The sequence below is a fragment of the Apodemus sylvaticus genome, chromosome 21 (assembly GCF_947179515.1).
Source record: "Apodemus sylvaticus chromosome 21, mApoSyl1.1, whole genome shotgun sequence".
NCBI lineage: Eukaryota > Metazoa > Chordata > Mammalia > Rodentia > Muridae > Apodemus > Apodemus sylvaticus.
The window spans coordinates 34191877-34212268 of NC_067492.1; the positions used below are offsets into that span (position 1 = coordinate 34191877).

At 41.4% G+C, this 20392-nt stretch overlaps 1 protein-coding gene across 1 annotated transcript; it reads left to right on the top strand.

Annotated features, from left to right (window-relative positions):
* The first annotated feature begins 516 nt into the window (after nt 1-516).
* LOC127672113 (methyl-CpG-binding domain protein 3-like 2B) lies at nt 517-12816 on the top strand. The gene is made up of 4 exons (XM_052167314.1): nt 517-1225; nt 1361-1461; nt 8067-8165; nt 12673-12816. The coding sequence occupies exons 1-4, from the start codon at nt 517-519 to the stop codon at nt 12814-12816; spliced, it is 1053 nt and encodes a 350-aa protein (XP_052023274.1).
* The last annotated feature ends 7576 nt before the right edge of the window (nt 12817-20392 follow it).

The window sequence follows — 20392 nt, forward strand, 5'->3', positions numbered from 1 at the left end:
TCTTGAGGCATAGTGGCTATGAATCTCAGAAGATTAAGACAGAGAGATCTCTAAGTTCAAGGTCATCTGGGACAAAGCAAGTCCCAGATCCAGGCCTGGTGACACACACCTTTAATCTGTGGCACACACCTTTAATCTGGGCCACACCTTTTGCTGGAGACCTATATAAGGACATTGGAAGAAAGAAGATTCACTCTCACTTCTTCCTCTGCTTGCCTTGCGGGACTGAGCAACTGCTAGATCCTTGGACTTCCATTCATAGCTGCTACTGACCATTGTTGGGAGTTGGACTACAGACTTGCTACCTGCCCTGGATATATAAAGACTGTAGCCTGTTCTTCCTGTGATCCTGGTTGTGTCAGAATTCCTCAGAGTCCGCCTGTCTCCGTGATCCTGTGATTCTACAATCCTGTGACCCTGAGATCTGGGGAGGATTAGGTGAGAAAGACATTGCCGGTTCCAGCAACTCAAGACTTGTCTGCATCTCTGCGGTCCTTTAGTACAAACTCTACAGTCATGGAGAGGCCTTCAGGAAACTCAGTTTCAAGCCAGCCGGTGATAGGAAGACACGCAAGAAGTATGATACCCAACAAATTACAAAAGAGAAGACAGATCCAGGTTGCCCCAAAGAAGACAAAGTCCAAACACAAAGATAGTCTTACGTCCATACTTTCTCGGAGGATGACTAGTTGCATCTTTCAAAAACCTGTGACCATAATAACTTCACACCCTGAGAATAAAACCAGGTACAGGAGAGAGGAAGCTCAGCTGAAGAAACCCACGCAGCTCTGTGCATTGAAGAGATTGCAGAGCCATCAAGTTGGAGACAGTAAAGGAGGCCTATCATGTCCAATGAAGTTTACAATCCCCATAGAAAGAATTGCACTGGGAATGCAGGATGAAGCCAACAGCCACAGTGGTATTGAGGATCTGCTCACTCCTGGAGAAGCCACCTCTGTCCAACCCCCATGCTTGGAAAAGACTGAGCAAGTGGCTCTTCAGTTGTCACCTTCTTTCTCCAGTCAAGGGGTAACAATGCCACTGCCCCTTCATCTGTCACCATCTTACAGCATTCAAGTAACTAATGCAGACATCCTGAGACAGACCTGGAAGGTAAAGAAAGCCAGGCAGAGACTGGCAGAAGCCTTGAAAGCAGACAGGCTTGCCAGGCAGGCAGAGAACATGAGGGAGCAAAGAAGAGTGGAAAACACACGTCGAGGCCTCCGTAAGTTTTTGAAGGAACTTTTTTGGATTTGGTTTCGGTTTTGAGTTCCGTTGTAGTTTCGGTTTTGGTTTTGGTTTTGGTTTCAATTTTGGTTTTGGTTTTGAGTTTCGTTTTTGGTTTCGGATTCCGTTTCAGGTTTTTCAACAAAAGGGTTTCCAGGTGTAACCCTGGTTGTCCTGGAACCCTGTCCCAGCCTCCAGAGTGATGACTTAAAAGGCAAGCGCCACCATCACCCAGTATTATTTGTACATCTTTAAATGAAAAATTTAATATACCTAACTCACTCATTTTTAAGCTTTTGGAAAAGCAAAAAATATAAGCAGTAGTGGCTGTTTTTTGTTTTGTTTTGTTTTTTTCTTGGGGGAGGGGGGGCGGTGTTCGAGACAGGGTTTCTCTGTGTAGCCCTGGCTGTCCTGGAACTCACTCTGTAGACCAGGCTGGCCTCGAACTCAGAAATCTGCCTGCCTCTGCCTCCCAGAGTACTGGGATTGCAGGCGTGTGCCACCACCACCTGGCTAGCAGTAGTGTTTTAAATAATGGTGTTTCCAGTGTGAATAGAAATGTCCTGTAAGAGAATTCATGTGAAAACATCCTTTTGGTCAATTGTGATCTACTGTAGGACTCTGGGATGGGTTCAACAGCAATTCATGGAGCAAAGGAAATGCCTGAATTTATAGAATTTAGATGAGAAGGTTCTATGTATTTAGCAGCTACTTTTGTGAAGCTACTAGTGTGAGATCCATGTCAGAAACAAAAGGCCGTAAGACCTATGTCAGAAACAAAAAGCCGGCCCACCTCAACCCAGCTGACCCAAAATGGTGACTAACTTCCGGATAGGGATTTTCTATCCCAGACATGACTGCCTGGGGTGAGGCCAGATAAGGAAATGACTTAACAGAAAACAATTCCAGGAAAACTGGCAAGATGGGCAGGCCAAATAACCAAGGCAGTCACCCCATATGAGTTAACCAATGATTTTAAAGGTCACTCAAAATACCCAATTGAGGTGGCCCAACTCAATCGACTGCCTAAACTTCCCGCCAAAATGTATATAAAAAGTGTGTGTTTTGTAGCTCAGGGTCTCCTCTTGCCTACGTGCTGAGAGACCCCAATGTGTGTTGGAACAATAAACCTCTTGCAGTTTGCAGCAATCCCGGTCTCTTTTTGACCGTGGGTCTTCCAACAGACTTACATTAGATAGTTACAAAGCTTAACATAGGCTAACCAGGTCTTGTGGCCTTTGGGGCCTTGGATTTAAATGTCTGTTGCTCTCTACCATGGGATTGCTACTTGCCAGGTATTTAGGTTTAAGACTAGACCTCTGGTTGCCTCAGGCCTGGGAAGGGAGAAAAGTCTAAGCAAGGATGCTGAGGAACATGGCAGCATCCAGGCAGGCCTGGTGCAGGAGGAGCTGAAGGGTATACATCTTCATCTGAAGGCTGCTACCAGAATACTGGCTTCAGGGCAGCTAGGGTGAGGATCTTAAAGCCCACACCCACAATGGCACATCTAGTCCAACAGGGTCACACCCTGTAAGAGTGCCACTCCCTGGGCCAAGCATAAACAAACCACAACAGTGTTTTAAGAGAGGTGCCAGCAGAAGCTGATGGACAGCATTAGGGATCGAGGGAGAGAAAAAGAAGCAGTGATATAAGAGGAAGATAGAAATGGGGAAATGCCAGATAAATATGATCATATTTCATTGTATTCATGTGTGAAATTCTCTAAAATAATATTTTTTTAAAAAAATATTTAGTGGAGGAGGGAGAAAAAAGAGGAGTATCAGGGCTGGAGAGATGGCTCAGCTGTTAAAAACACTGACTGCTCTCCCAAAAGTCCTGAGTTCAAATCCCAGAAAACACATGGTGGCTCACAACCATCTGTCATGACATCTGACACCCTCTTCTGGGGCACCTTTAGACAGCTACCATGTAATTACAAATAATAATAAATAAATCTTTTTAAAGAAGAAGACGGGGAAGGAGAATGAGAAGGAGGAGAAGGAGAAGAGGAGACTATGAGAAGGCAAATATGGTCAAAGCACTTGAAGGGAAATATGGGATAATCCTTTTGTACAGTGAAGGTTAAAGGCTAATTGAATTGTCTGTGCTGCCTATCTTTATGCCAGTGGGACATACTGTGAAGGAGGGAGCCTCAGCTGAAGAAACACCTCCATTAGTTACAGAAAGGGCTGAAGGAGCTGAAGGCGTTTGCAACTCCATAGGAAGAACAACAATATCAACCAACCAGACACCCCCGCGCCCCCAGAGCTCCCAAGAACTAAACCATCAATCAAGGAGTACACGTGGCTCCAGCTGCATATGCAGCAGTGGATGCACTTGTCAGGCATCAAAGGGAATTTCAGACTTCCCACCCAGGGTGGAGCTAGAGCCCATTGTTCTTCAAGGACCTGCAGTTTCCTGAGAGGCACGATGATTCTGCTGAGGAGTTTCCAGCCTTTGGGAGAAGGGTTTTCCCCCTGCCTATATATTTGGAGACCCCCCATTAAACTTTGAGCCTTGATCAGTAAACTTGTCTTGGCTTGTTATTTTTCTGCCCGCCTGTCTTTTTATTTCAGCCCCAAAAAAGAAAAAGAAAAGAGAAAAAAATGGTAAAACTTTTAGTATCTGCTGGTGGTCCATCTCTTAATCCAGTCTCAGTTTACACAGAGGAGGCTCATTTAAGCTGCCCCACCTTCAGCTCAGAGTCAAGCACAGCTGGAGAAATAGCTGCTTTGAAAAGGGCCAACAGCTTCTCAAATTCTAGGGCAAGTAGGATGATGGTCATTTCTCCTAGAAAAATCTCTTCAAAGGTGATTGTTGTGTCCATAGTACTTTTTCTCTTGAAATTACAGCTAAAAAAAGAAAAGTCAATGTTTGGTTTAAATTTATAAGATTTGTGTAATTGCTTCATTTTTGTTTCTGATTGGTCTTAAAGGTATAAGTATGTTCGCATGTCTTGACTATAGAGTATTGGCTTATAAGTTATTGGGCATGATTAAAAATTATTACATTGGTAACAAAAAGTTAATTTAAAACTGGTAACTCAGGATTGGAATCATCTGAAACAACACGTGGCATGACCCAACCCAGGAAAAACAGGCCTCTGAAGATCCTTCTAAACTGGCAAAATATTTTATGTAATTCATATCCTAGAAATTAGGCTTTGGTTTTTGTTTTGTTTTTTGGATTTGGTTTTTTTGAGACAGAGTTTCTCTGTGTAGCCCTGGATGTCCTGGAACTCACACTGTAGACCAGGCTGGCCTCGAACTCAGAAATACGCCTGCCTCTGCCTCTGCCTCCCAGAGTGCTGGGATTATAGGCGTGCACCACCACCGCCCAGTGAAATTAGACTTTTAAGGGATAAGATGTAAAACAATGTCTCTTTAATAAGTTGCACTGTCATGCATTCAAACATAAGAAGCGGCAGACAAACTTTGTAGTGTGAAGGTAATGCATTTGCCACTGATTTTAAAGAAAATAGATTGTTTAAAAATGGGTTTTGCTTTCCAAAGTTGTAGTTATGCTCTAATATTGCAAGAGAAAGTTAAAAATTACAGTTAACAACTGCCAGTGTACAATTGACTGCAGTTTGCAGTCTGATTGAAGGTTCACAATTCTTTTTTCTTTTCTTTTTTTTTTTTTTTTTTTGATTTGGTTTTTTCAAGACAGGGTTTCTCTGTATAGCCCTAGCTGTCCTGGAACTCACTCTAGACCAGGCTGGCCTCAAACTCAGAAATCCGCCAGTGTGTCTGCCTCCTAGAGTGCTGGGATTACAGGCGTGTGCCACCACCGCCTGGCTGAAGGTTCACAATTCTTAACTCACCCACATTTTGTTATTAAGGTAATTTCAAGAGTGATAAAAGTTAAAAACAGCTGTGGCCAGTATAGGCCTGTTGCTACTTTTTCACAAGTTTACTGGATACAGTGGTAGAAGCAAAATTTAACACCCCCCCCCCAAGATTAAAAAGGAGATATCAGTGGGAATTTGTTTGATATCAAACAGGCTCCTTTTGAACTGTTTCAAATATTTGTAGATAAGACTAATAAAAACAGCTAGTAAAATTTTTCCAGGAACCCTCAAATTACAGGTTCCTTTTGTTATTTGACCCTCATACAATGGGGTCTGGTTGTAGGCTGCTGCCCTGCAGGACAAACAGGTGTTGGGCCTGGCCTTGGACAATAGGCTCAGATTAGAAAATATTTACATTCGAGTCAATGCAAAGCTCAGAGCTGCCTCCTTGGAAGCTTGTGAGGTACTGCTTTTGACTTGCAAGCCCTACCTAGAGAGTTTCAGGCCAAAACAACATTCTTGACAGATCTATCCAGGTGTGGTTCAAAACATAGTTCAAACTTAAGATCTATGAAAAGTTAATAAGGCTACGTAGAACTTATGAAGGCATTGAAATCTGGCCTGCCTATATATGACCTCCTTTTGGGGAGACCCCACTCCATTCTCAGGATAGCTTACACCCAAGGAAACAAGAGAGACCGACTTGATGCAAACGCATGGGGTAGTTTATTATCAGAGCTCTGGGCCGATACGTATCTCACACAGGAGACAGGAGTCGACCCTGAGGCTCAAAGGTTAGGGGTTTATATAGGAGAAGTCAGGGGGGTTGGTTAGGGAGGTTGTGGGGGGGGGCGGGGGGGGGTTGGCACAGTTACACATGATTTGCTGATTCAAACATTGGCGGGGGATTCTGGCAGGCAAGGTGGGTTTTTTTTGTTTGTTTGTTTCTTTGTTTGTTTGTTTTTTCACATATGTGCAGATCCGGCCATCAGCAATGTAGGAGGGTAGTTTATTTTTGTTAGCAGGAAGGTCACTTTGACATTAGTAAACTGCATCCAAGGGACAGGAGGCAGGAGACTCCAGTCCAGATGGTATATGACCTATAGGAGATTGCCCAGGATGCCCCTTATCTTTTATGGCTGGTCTGTTTCTGGAATGACTCAACCACAACCTTGCTTCAAGGCTCTAAGTCTGCTTACTGCCTCAACTATAGATTCTGAAAAGTCCCAACTCCCTTCACCTACGCCATACAAAATTATTATGGATTTAAGAGGTTGTTTTTTGCTTTGCATCCTGATAATTGTAAAAAGCATTTGCTTCTAATGAGCTAATTTTAAAGAACCAATAGAGCAATTTCATTAGAAAGTTTTTCCTCAAAGAATGGCTGATAGCCTTACCTTATGTGAGAAAAAAATGTTTTGTCTCTACTTCAATACAAAAAGCTAGGATTTTAAATCTTTCAGTATATATTATTCACAGAAATTTATTACAAGCCTTTGTTCTTAACAATGGGCTTAAAAATTTTTTAAGCTTACCACAGGAGGACTTAAACCTCTGTTCTCAAGGTGGATGCAAATTAACTAGTGAAAGACAAATAACTTTACAGATAGTAGAGAAGGCTACTGTGATCATTTGTTTATGTTATGTGTTCACAACAATTCCTTGGTAAAGAGAGCATTAATGTAGAGTCACCCTTTATCATCTCCAAATAAAGGTTTAACATAAAGCTATTGATATGTTAATAAAATATTATAAGATAAAATCAAAAGCTTTTTTTTTTCTTTTTTTTTGGTTTTTTGGATTTTGGTTTTTTTCAAGACAGGGTTTCTCTGTGTAGCCCGGGCTGCCCTGGAACTCACTCTGTAGACCAGGCTGGCCTCAAACTCAGAAGTCTGCCTGCCTCTGCCTCCCAATGTGCTGGGATTACAGGCATGCACCATCACCGCCCGGCTCATAAAAACATTTTTAAAAGAATGTATTAAGAACCTGATGAAACATTTGTTCCTTATTTAAAATGGCAATAAAATTAGTCATTGCAGAGTGTTGATATTTGGCCTATTGCATGGCAATCCTTGTAGCCAAAATTGATAACTATTATCCAAAAGATAATTGTTAAAATTTACTTCTATGCATGTCTTTGTATTTTCCTATAGATTTATGCATGCATCCCATAAAGAATGCATCTACTGTACTTATGAACAGCTCTTCTATGGGAGAGAAGCACATGTAATTGGATCACATGTTTATTCTTTTGAGTTTCCCCCTGCTTCAGCACAGATATTTGAATTGGATGCTCTAGCCGCTATTTTTAAAATGGTAAAAATCAAGCTTTTAATTTGTATACTGATAGCCTATATATATATATATATATATATATATATATATATATATATCATGGCTTACAATTGCTTGAAATTGCTCCTTTTTAGATACTGATAATTCATAAATCTTACAATTATTTATGCAAATACAAATCAAGTTTTAAATAAAAGGTACTGTTCTTTTAAATGACTCTCCTCTGGAAACTTAAGAGTTCATGCAGGTGCTAGAGAGATAACTCAATAGTCATCAGAAAGAGTGTTGACGGCTCTTTCTAAGGTCATGGGTTCAAATTCCAGCACCAACACGGTAGCTCACAAACATCTATAATTGTGTGAAGCCATACTGGACCCTCTCTAACAGCCCAGAGGGCTGGCAGGGCAAAGGTCCTAAATAAAACAAAGAAGAGCATCTCCCCATGAACTGCCAGTTGAAGGGAAGTTCTGAGATAACCATGGGATGCTCCAGACTCTGCAAACATCAGATGTCTCCACCAGACGGCCCTTATCTCTTCCTGCTGAAACTGCCAAGAATGCCCCTCTCTCCTTTGTTCTTGCCTCGAGGTGAGCTCGTCCTCTGAAAGCTTAAAACCTGTGTACCCCTGAAAATTAAATGAGACCTCGACAATTAAACCCCCCTTTGCCTGGTCTCCTTTCTCTCCCCCACCTTTGACCCTCAGGTAGCACCAGTTCGGAACCCTCAATAACTGGACCTGCTGGACGGGTCATAGTGGCGCCTGAACAGGGACCCAAAGTACGTCAACTACCGGAAACCCTGGAAAAAGGAGGACCCCGCAGACTGCATCGCTCGTGTGTTGCTGGAGGGGCAGGTAAGTGGCCAAACATTGTCTTCCGATTGTCATAGGGAAACAATTATTAAACGAGGCTAAAGAGGCTTGTTTCGTAGGAGGAATCAAGCATTAATTCAGGGAGAGAGGACTAAGAGTTAAGAAAAAAGGATTTAATCAAGTTCTTTTATTTTGTCGATGATAAATGTCATTGGTTAATTTTAAGTGGACCTGATATTCACCCACTAACTTGAGATAAGGGTGGTAAGGAAATTAATAAGATTCTGAAAACCGGTAAACCAGTGTCTGATACATTCTTTAGTTACTGGGGGCTCATTCAGAGTGCGAACGAGGACCCTGACTACAACAACTTTTGTTGGTCGCTGAATATTGCCTCCACCCTTTGTCTCGGGCAGCTTCAATGACCTCGCTTTCCCCTAAAAAAGAATTCTCCAAAACCTTCCTCAGCTGTTCCCTTGGCTTCTCTTTATTCTCCTCTCCGAAAGGGACCATCCACTGCTGATATGCCATTAAGTTAAGAGACCCCCAGGGAGAAAGCCAACATGGAGGAGAAAAGCTGCAGAGAGCAAGTAGCCCTCTGAAAGGAGCTACGAGGAACAAATGGTCACTCTAACTTCAAGATTTATTTCAAAGACAAATGCCTAGAAAAAGCCAGAGCCAAAACAAACCCCTTGATTTTAACATTTTAGAAGAATTAAAGTCCGCAGTCACAGCCTATGGGTGGACTGCTCCCTTCACATTGGCACTTAGAATCTTCTACTGAGGGGTGGCTGACACCTGAGGAATTTATCCAGCTGGCCCAAGCTGAGCTTTCTCTGAGGGAGAAATTTTTCTTTGGAAGTCAGAGGCTGCTGAGAGAGAACAAAAGCAAAAACCGCTCATGGGCAGCATGTAAGACCTGGACTGCAGAGAAATTCCTGGGCTCTCCTCCCCTCCCACCTCTCTCCACAGGTGTGTATGTTCACTTAGGCATCCCTCTTCCCCCTTGTTAAATCTTAAACAAGAGAAAAAGCAGGTTTCAGAAAAGCAGTTTTCCTATGTGTAGGACACAGTATCAAAAAAAAAAAAAAATGGTTGGAAGCTATTTCAAAACTCTCCTGGTGAGTACAGGAAAACGGGAGATGGTTTTCTTTTCTCTCTGAAACCTACTGGAGATCTCCTTAGTTCGGGTTAAGATGTTTGGATCTCTTTGTGACATCAAGTTCCCTTGTTTTCTGTTGTTTGTCTTTGGTGCACCAAAACTTGTTCATGTGTGTCAATTTGTGTTGTCCATTGTTTTGTTTGGCTGAATGATTGGTTGTTTTTATGTTTTATGTAAAAAAAAAAAATGGTAAAAAGGTGTTATCTTGCTGGCAGTCCTGCCAATTGCAGTTTACACAGAGGAGGCTAATTTGAGGTGCCTCACATTTTAAGGTAGGAGTCAAACACAGCTGGAGAAAAAGCTGCTTCTTAAAGAGCCAGCAGCTGGACAAGTGGAAATGGTTAATTCTCCTAGAAAAATTTCTATCATGATGATGATTGGGTTCAAAGTGCTTTATTCCCCTGAAGTTACAGCTAGAAAAAAAAAATATATATATATATTTGGTTTAAATTTATTTATGAGATTTGTATGATCGCTTCATTTTTATTTTTAATTGGTCTTAATGGTATAAGGTTTTCCATATCTTGACTATAGAGTTATAAATTAATTGGTTATGATTTAAAAGGTATAGGGTTATTAAGAAAAGGTTAGTTTAAAATTGGTGATTCAGTGTCAGAGCCATCTTAACTAGCTACATGTGTCATGATGCAACACAGGAAATACAGGCCTCTAAGATGCTTCTAAATTGGCATGGTGTTTTGTGTGAATCTTGGCCTGGAGATTGGACTTATAAAAAATAAGATTTAAAATAATGTCTCTTCAATAAGTTACACTGTCATACATTCAAACACAAGATAATGGACAAACTTTGCAATATGAAAATAATGTGTTTGCCATTAATTTTAAGGAGAAAAGATTGTTTAAAACTGGGTTTTGCTTTCAAAAAGTTGTAGTTATACTTTGATATTACAGGTCCCTTTTGTAATTTGACCTCCATACAATGGGGTCTGGTTACAGGCTACTCCTTGCAGGACCGGTGGGTGTAGGTCTGGCCTTAGAGATAACAAACTCAGATCAGGAGGTTTACATTTGAGTTATACAAAGCTCAGAGCTGCCTCAAAGCTGCTCAAAGCTGCAGAGGCTTGAGAGATGCAGTTTTGTCTTGCAGGCCTCACTTAGAGAGATTCTGGCCAAAAGAACATTTTTAATGGATTCATACAGATGTGGTCCAAAATAAAGTTCAAACTTAGATCTGTAAAAGGTAATAAAGCTATGTAAAAATTATGAAGGCATTAAAATTTGGCCTGCCTACTACATACAAAACTATTATAGATTTTAAAAGATGTTTTTTGCTTTGTGGATATTGATAATTATAGAAGCATTTACTTCTAACTTTAAAGGAGCATAAGTTAACTTTAAAAAACCAATAAAAGATTTTCATTAGAAAGTTATTCCTCAAAAAATGGCTTGCTCTTAACAATGGGCTTTTAAATTTTTTAAGAAAATGATTTTCAAAAGGTGTTAAGGTAAATTTTTTGGCTAAGACACTGCTTTAAGTTTGCCAGTTAAGCCTCTGATGTTCTCAAGATAGATGCAAAATAAATACTAAGAGACATAACTTAGAGAAAGCTACCATAAGTATTTGTCAACAGTTTTTGATATATGCTCACTTCCATTCCTAAACAAAGAGAACATTAATATAAAATCTCTCCAAATAAGGTTTTGACATCCTCCAATAAAGATCTGATGTAATAATAAAGTGTTACAAAATAAAATCATAAAAATATTTTTAAAAGAAATGTTTTAAGAGCATGATGAAATGTTTGTTCCTTATTTTAAACAGCAATCAAATTATTATTAATTGTTAATCTATTACATGACAAGCCTTTTTGACAAAATTAATAATTGTTATCTAAAAGATAAATTGTTAAAAATTTGCCTCTATAAATGTTTTTATATTGTTATAGATTTTACATGCATCCTATAAAAATGCATCTACTATGGGAGTAAAGCTCATATAATTAGATCATATGTTTATTCTCTTGAGTGTCCCCTTGCTTCAGCACAGATAATTGACTTGGATGCTGTAGCTGTTCTTTTCAAAATGTTAAAAATCAAACTTTTGATTTATATATTAATAATATACATATATAGCTCATGGCTTAATATTCCTTGAAATTGTTTCTTTTTAATGCTTCTAATTCTTAACTTTTACAATTATATATACAAATACAATTCAAAAAAAATTAATCAAAAAATATACATACGACTATTGACAGCTTTTCAAGCTTTCTAGTTATAACTGTTTTAACATAAGAAACAAAATATAAAATAAAATTAGTCATTACATATGTTATTTTTTAATACTAAATGTTCTAAATCAGATTAAAACAAATATTATAACTGATTATTATAGTCAGTCATTGAGATGTCTTATTAACAATTTGATATTAGTCATATTACTGAGATTCCTCATAATTTGCAAAGACAAGATACTATAGAACAAGCCCATAGAACTTTACAAGAATATTTTTATAATAAAAGAGGGGAGAATCACATCTCTATATACCTCAAAAAAAATTTAAAATTTTAATGCTAGGGATCTCTCTGAGTGTAGAGAGGAGGGCATGCTTGTGTTTTTCCTGCAGGATGCCAAAGGAACATGCTAGCTGCCAGAGTATGCTAATGCTGAGACAAAGAGTGATGCTGATTATAATCATTGAAAATGGCCACAGCCCTCAACACCTTTGGATGCTTCTTACTAATGCTGATACCACAGATAACTATGGACTCAACATCCCTCTTTGCATGGCAATTTTATTTAGCTGAAGATTAAACAAATTATAAACAGATCAAAGGGGAGATATTGGCTACTGCTGATTACCCCCCTTCAGGGTGTCAAAAGGCCATATATTTAAATTTTACAGATTTCAAGTGTAGACCAGATAGAATGTGGCCTGCCATTTATTTTCTTTAAGACATCCACAGGCATTGCCTCCCTTGTTACCTCGCAACAGAATCGACAACAATATTATTTACTTAGTGCTGCCATTGATAAGGACCTGGCCGAACTCAGAGATGGTTTAGCCAATTTAAAAGATTCTGTTGCCTCCTTATCAGAAGTAGTATTACAAAATAGGAAAGGACTTGACCTGCTCTTCCTACAATAGGGAGGACTTTGCGCAGCCTTAAGGGAAGAATGCTGTGTTTATGTGGACAAGACAGGACTGGTAGATGACAGTCTGAGGAGAGTAAAAGAGAGTTTAGAGAAACACAAAAGAGAACGAGAACAGCAGGAGTCTTGGTATAAAAATTGGTTCTCCACGTCCCCATGGCTTTCCACCCTACTACCTTCTATTCTAGGACCCTTCATAGGGTTATTACTGTTAATCTCCTTTGGTCCCTGGGCTTTTCAATGATTAACCCGCTTCATTAAATCACAAATAGATTCCACCCTACCCAAGAATTATGTCTCAGTACAGTATTATCCACTGGACACCGGAAATGATGGACCCCGAGAGACAAGACAGCTCAGCAGAAACAACCGCAGTACCCACCACGGAGAGGCTCAATTTCAATAAGCTCCTTTAATGAGGCTCTGTTTGGCTTCCACTTATTCATCCCTGGGCTTATCTGGAGGGGGAGCTAACCCAAGGTAGCCATCTTAAGGAAGGGCAACTTCCTCTATTCCCTGACCAACCTAAGACACGGGGCTTTGAGGATGACAAGGTAACCCTATGACGCGTAAGGCTGGGGATAGGGAGGTCGATCCTAAGACAGAGACGGCTACACAGTCTGGCCCCCTTGCCCAGTATTTCTGCCCAGACCTTACCACTTCTAATATAAGGAAAGGGAGGAAATGTGGGAAGCCATAATGGACCCTCACTAACAGCCCAGAGGGCTGGCAGGGCAAAGGTCCTGAGTAAAACAAAGAAGAGCCTCTCCCCATGAACTGCCAGGTGAAGGGAAGTTCTGAGATAACCACAGGATGCTCCAGACTCTGCAAACATCAGATGTCTCCACCAGATGGCCCTTATCTCTTCCTGCTGAAACTGCCAAGAATGCCCCTCCCTCCTTTGTTCTTGCCTCGAGGTGAGCTCTTCCTCTGAAAGCTTAAAACCTGTGTACCCTGGAAAATTAAACGAGACCTCGACAATTGAACCCCCCTTTGACTGGTCTCCTTTCTCTCTCCCCCTTTTGACCCTCAGGTAGCACCCCTTCGGAACCCTGAATAACTGGACCTACTGGACGGGTCATGTAATGAGATCTGACACCCTCTTCTGGTGTGTCTGAAGACAGCCACAGTATACTTATATGTAATAAATTAATAAGTCTTTTAAAAGGAGCTCATCCTAGATTGCCTGGACAAGACCCCTTAAGGCAAGGCCACAAGATATTTCTATCCAAGACAGACTATAGGCCTTACATAGAAACAATTGGCCATATAATCATATTCTTTACATCATCAAAATAGTAATGGCTTGAGAATAATTTTATTTTTTTTAGAAAATGTGCACATCAAATTGTAAAGACTTGCTCTAGGGGTCCTCGATTTCTACCTGTACCACGTAATGGTGTTAATTCTAGAGGATTATTTGTTAATAAATTAGTACAAATAAATGGTAACTCATATTTCTGATTTAGAAAGTTAAAATATGTGCATGTGACTAATGATACATTTTCAGGCTTTCTGGTTGCATCTGCTCTAACAGGAAAAGCAACTAAAAATGCTACGTTTATTTTCTATGCTTGCACAGATATTGCCTACATTATTGTCTATCCTTGGTGTTCCAGCTTAGATTAAAACAGATAGTGGAAACCAGGCAGTGGTGGCTCATGCCTTTAATCCCAGCACTTGGTAAGGGAACCACGGGAAAGTACTACAAACCAGAAAGCAGGTTTCATCTACTAAACTTCCCACATCTGGAAGCTGTTTTTCTGTGCATCTGAAGGATCCCCAGGAAGCTCGAGTGTTCTAAGGCGAGGCTTTTGGGAGATAACTAAACCCTGAAGGCTCTGACTTCATGAATGGTTAAATCCATTGATGGGATTGATGGGGGCGGCGGGGGCGGCAGTGCAGCAGTGGCTGGTCCTGCTGAAGGGCCATCAGCAATGGAACCAAGGCGACACAGGGTCCAGTTAGGCCCTGTGCCCACGACCACTAACCTTCGCTGACCAGCCGGGTGGCAAGCAGCTGCGGTTGTACGGCGCCTTTCGCTGCACGGAAGCCACTTCAGAACTCGGCCTCCTACCAGTCAGAAGAGGCTCATCTCCATCTTGGTATCGGACTCCAGAGATCGGACAGACTGAGGTACACAAACAAAATCCGAGGCCAGGACCGTGGGGGTCTGAGCCCGACGGGCGTTGGCGTGCACCCAGGCCCTGGTCTGTTCGGGGGGCCATCGGGGTGCCAACCCAGCCAGGAGGTTTTTTGCCCGGGCCTGAGCGCGCGCCGCCATTTTGCCTTCAGGCCGACAGAGAGCTCTGGCGGGCAGACCCGTAACAGGCATAGCCTGAGGCTAACAAAGTGGGGGTCTAGGCCCCAAAAGGCACAGGACTGACCCCAAGAATTGGGCGGCTTGGTGGGCCATCTGTGAGTCAACCCGCCAAGGAGGTTGTTAGCACAGCAGACTCTCCCTGTGCTTTCAGGGAGCACGGGCGTGCACGCCCGCCATCCGGGTCACCTGGCAGACCCAATTAACAGTCATAGCCCTAGGGGAACTTTGCTGGGACCTTGGCCTCCCAGGCTTTTGCCTGGACTCAGGGCCTGGGCGGCTATGCTAACCTTATGTGGGCCAGCCCGGTTGGGGGATCGGCTGCCCAGCGGAGTGAGCGCAACACAGGGGAGGTCACAGCAGCATACACCGTTGGCGCTCCCTGGGGGTGCAGACGGGCTCCATCTGGTCCACAGACACAATCTGGGGCAAGGCCTCAGGCGGAAGCCCTCAGCTCAACTCTCTCCGCTTCCGGATCCACATCAGCCTGGGTGGCCGCACCACCTCTCCAGGTCCTGCAAGAGGCTAGCAGGGCTTCCGGGCGGCCAGCTGGGAGAAGTCAGTGTGCTCCAGTGAATCCAGCGGGCCCCGGCCGGAGCCTTCGGGTGCCTGCTTCGGGATCTGATCAGCCTGGGCAGCAGCACCCTGTCTACAGGCAGTACAGGGGGTAAGCTGTGCACCAGAGGCCAACCGGGAAGGGGCAGCTTGCACTGGTGAGTCCAGCACTGACAAGACAAACTTAACACCAGTGAGAACTAGATGGCAAAACGCAAACGCAGGAACGTCACTAACAGAAATCAAGGCAATATGGCAACATCTGAACCCAATTCTCCTCTACCAGCACGTCCTGGATACCCCATCACACCAGTAAAACAAGATTTGGATTTAAAATCACTGGTCATGATGCAGGTACAGGAACACATGAAGGACATACTTAAAGAAATTCAGGAGAAAATGGATCAAAAGTTAGAAGCCCTTGCAAGGGAAACACAAAAATCATTGAAAGAAATCCAGGAGAATACAAAAGCCAACAAGGAGGAAACGCAAAAAACAGTTAAAGAAATACAGGAGAACTTTGGTCAACAGGCTGTGGTCATGAAAGAAGAAGCACAAAAATCTCTTAAAGAATTACAGGAAAGCACAAACAAGCAAGTGAAGGAGCTAAGCAAAACCATCCAGGATCTACAATCAAAAGTAGAAACAACTAAGAAAACTCAAATGGAGACAACTTTGGAGATAGAAAGCCTTGGGAAGGAATCAGGGGACAGAGATGCAAATATCAACAACAGAATACAAGAGATAGAAGAAAGAATCTCAGATGCTGAAGATTCCATAGAAACCATGGACTCAACAGTTAAAGAAAATGCAAAATGCAAAAAGCTTGTAACCCAAAATATCCAGGAAATCCAGGACACAATGAGAAGTCCAAACCTAAGGATTATAGGCATAGATGAGAGTGAAGATTTACAACTTAAAGGGCCAGCAAATATCTTCAATAAAATTATGGAAGAAAACTTCCCTAACCTAAAGAGAGAGATGCCCATGAATATACAAGAAGCCTACAAAACTCCAAACAGACTGGACCAGAACAGAAATACTTCCCGTCACATAATAATCAAAACACCAAATGTTCTAAACAAACAAAGAATATTAAAGGCAGTAAGAGAAAAAGGCCAAGTAACATATAAAGGAAGACCTATCAGAATCACAGCAGACTTTTCACCTGAGACTATGAAGGCTAGAAGGTCCTGGGCAGATCTCATGCAGACTCTAAGAGAACACAAATGCCAACCAAAACTACTATATCCAGCAAAACTCTCAATCACCATAGATGGAGAAACTAAGATATTTCATGACAAAACCAAGTTTACCCAATATCTATCCACAAACCCAGCCCTAAAAAGGATAATAGTAGGACAACACCAATACAAGGAGGGAAACTTCACCCTGGAAAAACAAGATAGTAACCTTTCATCAAACCCAAAAGAAGTTAAGCAATCAAATTTAAAAAATAACGTCAAAAATGATAGGAAGTAACAATCACTATTCCTTAATATCTCTTAACATCAATGGACTTAATGACCCAATAAAAAGACACAGACTAACTGACTGGATACGTAAATAGGACCCTACATTTTGCTGCTTACAGGAAAAACACCTCAGCGTCAAAGACAAACACTACCTTAGAGTAAAAGGCTGGAAGACAATTTTACAAGCAAATGGTCTCAGGAAACAAGCTGGAGTAGCCATTTGAATATCAGATAAAATTGACTTTCAACCCAAAGTCATCAAAAGAGACTCTGAGGGACACTTCTTGCTGGTCAAAGGAAAAATACAACAAGAAGAACTCTCAATCCTGAACATCTATGCTCCAAATGCAAGGGCACCCTCTTTCGTAAAAGAAACTTTATTAAAACTCAAAGCACACATTGCACCTAACACAATAATTGTGGGTGACTTCAACACTGCACTTTCCTCAATGGACCGATCAGGAAAACAGAAACTAAACAGGGACACAATGAAACTAATTGAAGCTTTGGACCAATTAGAGTTAACAGATATATATATAGAACATTCTATCCTAAAACAAAAGAATATACCTTTTTCTCAGCACCTCATGGTACCTTCTCCAAAATCGACCATATAATTCGTCACAAGACAGACCTCAACAAATATAAGAAGATCGAACTAATCCCATGCCTCCTATCTGATCACTATGGAGTAAAAGTGGTCTTCAATAGCAACAGACACAACAGAAAACCCACATACACGTGGAAACTGAACAATACTCTACTCAATGATACCTTGGTCAAGGAAGAAATAAAGAAAGAAATTAAAGACTTTTTAGAACACAATGAAAATGAAAACACAACATACCCAAATCTAGGGGACACAATGAAAGCAGTGCTAAGAGGAAAACTCATAGCCCTGAGTGCCTCCAAAAAGAAAATGGAGAGAGCATACATTACCAGCTTAATGACACACCTGAAAGCCCTAGAACAAAAAGAAGCTATTTCACCCAGGAGGAGTAGAAGGCAGGAAATCATCAAACTCAGGGCCGAAATCAATCAAGTAGAAACAAAGAGAACCATACAAAAAATGAACAAAACCAGGAGCTGGTTCTTTGAGAAAATCAACAAGATAGATAAACCCTTAGCCAGACTGACCAAAGGGCACAGAGAAAGTATCCAAATTAACAAACTTAGAAATGAAAAGGGAGATATAACAATGGAAACTGAGGAAATCCAAAAAATCATCAGATCCTACTACAAGAGCCTGTACTCAACACAACTGGAGAATCTGGAGGAAATGGACAATTTCCTTGACAGATACCAAATACCAAAATTAAATCAGGACCAACTAGACCATCTAAACAGTCCCATAATGCCTAAAGAAATAGAAGGAGTCATAGAAAGTCTTCCAACCAAAAAAGCACAGGACCAGATGGTTTCAGTGCAGAATTCTACCAGACCTTCAAAGAAGAGTTAACACCAATACTCTTCAAACTATTCCACAAAATAGAAACAGAAGGAGCACTACCCAATTCCTTCTACGAAGCCACAATTGCGCTGATACCAAAGCCACACAAAGATCCAACAAAGAAAGAGAACTTCAGACCAATTTCCCTTATGAACATCGATGCAAAAATACTCAATAAAATTCTTGCCAACCGAATCCAAGAACACATCAAAACGATCATCCACCATGATCAAGTAGGCATTATCCCGGGAATGCAGGGTTGGTTCAATATACAGAAATCCATCAATACAATCCACTACATAAACAAACTCAAAGAACAAAACCACATGGTCATTTCATTGGATGCTGAAAAAGCATTTGACAAAATTCAGCATCCTTTTATGCTTAAAGTCTTGGAGAGAACAGGAATTCAAGGCCCATACCTAAACATAGTAAAAGCAATATACAGCAAACCGGTAGCCAGCATCAAACTAAATGGAGAGAAACTTGAAGCAATCCCACTGAAATCAGGGACCAGACAAGGCTGCCCACTTTCTCCTTATCTTTTCAATATTGTACTTGAGGTACTAGCTCGGGCAATTCGACAACATAAGGAGGTCAAAGGGATACAAATCGGAAAGGAAGAAGTCAAACTATCATTATTTGCAGACGACATGATAGTCTACCTAAGTGACCCAAAAAACTCCACTAGAGAGCTCCTACAACTGATAAACAACTTCAGCAAAGTGGCAGGTTATAAAATCAACTCAAGCAAATCAGTGGCCTTCCTATACTCAAAGGATAAGCAGGCTGAGAAAGAAATTAGGGAAATGACCCCCTTCACAATAGCCACAAACAGTATAAAGTATCTTGGGGTGACTCTTACCAAACATGTGAAAGATCTGTATGACAAGAACTTCAAGACTCTGAAGAAGGAAATGGAAGAAGACCTCAAAAAATGGGAAAACCTCCCATGCTCATGGATCGGTAGAATCAATATAGTTAAAATGGCCATTTTGCCAAAAGCAATATACAGATTCAATGCAATACCCATCAAAATCCCAACTCAATTCTTCACAGAGTTAGAAAGAGCAATTATCAAATTCATCTGGAACAACAAAAATCCCAGGATAGCTAAAACTATTCTCAGCAACAAAAGAAAATCTGGGGGAATCAGTATCCCTGACCTCAAGCAATACTACAGAGCAATAGTGTTAAAAACTGCATGGTATTGGTACAGTGACAGGCAGAAGGATCAATGGAACAGGATTGAAGATCCAGAAATGAACCCACACACCTATGGCCACTGGATCCTCGACAAAGAGGCTGAAAACATCCAATGGAAAAAAGATAGCCTTTTTCAACAAATGGTGCTGGTTCAACTGGAGGTCAGCATGCAGAAGAATGCGAAATTGATCCATCTTTGTCTCCTTGTACTAAGCTCAAATCCAAATGGATCAAGGACCTCCACATAAAGCCAGACACTCTGAAGCTAATAGAAAAGAAACTGGCGAAGACCCTTGAGGACATCGGTACAGGGAGAAAGTTTCTGAACAGAACACTAACAGCGTATGCTCTAAGAGCAAGAATTGACAAATGGGACCTCATAAAATTACGAAGTTTCTGTAAGGCAAAGGATACCATCAAGAGTACAAATCGGCAACCAACAAATTGGGAAAAGATCTTCACCAATCCTACATCAGATAGAGGGCTAATATCCAATATATATAAAGAACTCAAGAAGTTAGACTCAAGAAAACCGAACAACCCTATTAAAAAATGGGGTACAGAGTTAAACAAAGAATTCTCACCCGAAGAACTTCGGATGGCGGAGAAGCATCTTTAAAAATGCTCAACTTCATTAGTCATTAGGGAAATGCAAATCAAAACAACACTGAGATTTCATCTTACACCAGTCAGAATGGCCAAGATTAAAATTCAGGAGACAGCAGGTGTTGGAGAGGGTGTGGAGAAAGAGGAACACTCCCTCCACTGCTGGTGGGGTTGCAAATTGGTACAACCACTCTGGAAAGCAGTCTGGCGGTTCCTCTGAAAACTGGGCACCTCACTTCAGCAGATCCTGCTATACCACTCCTGGGCATATACCCAGAGGACTCCCCACCATGTAATAAGGATATATGCTCTACTATGTTCATAGCAGCCCTATTTATAATTGCCAGATGCTGGAAAGAACCCAGGTATCCCTCAACAGA

Bases quoted from the DNA above. Each gene is read 5' to 3' on its own strand.
- LOC127672113 (XM_052167314.1), top strand. From the start codon at position 517: ATGGAGAGGCCTTCAGGAAACTCAGTTTCAAGCCAGCCGGTGATAGGA. The intron at 1,462-8,066 runs GTATTATTTGTA...GACGGGTCATAG, and splicing joins GCAAGCGCCACCATCACCCA to TGGCGCCTGAACAGGGACCC. The intron at 8,166-12,672 runs GTAAGTGGCCAA...AATCACAAATAG, and splicing joins GTGTGTTGCTGGAGGGGCAG to ATTCCACCCTACCCAAGAAT.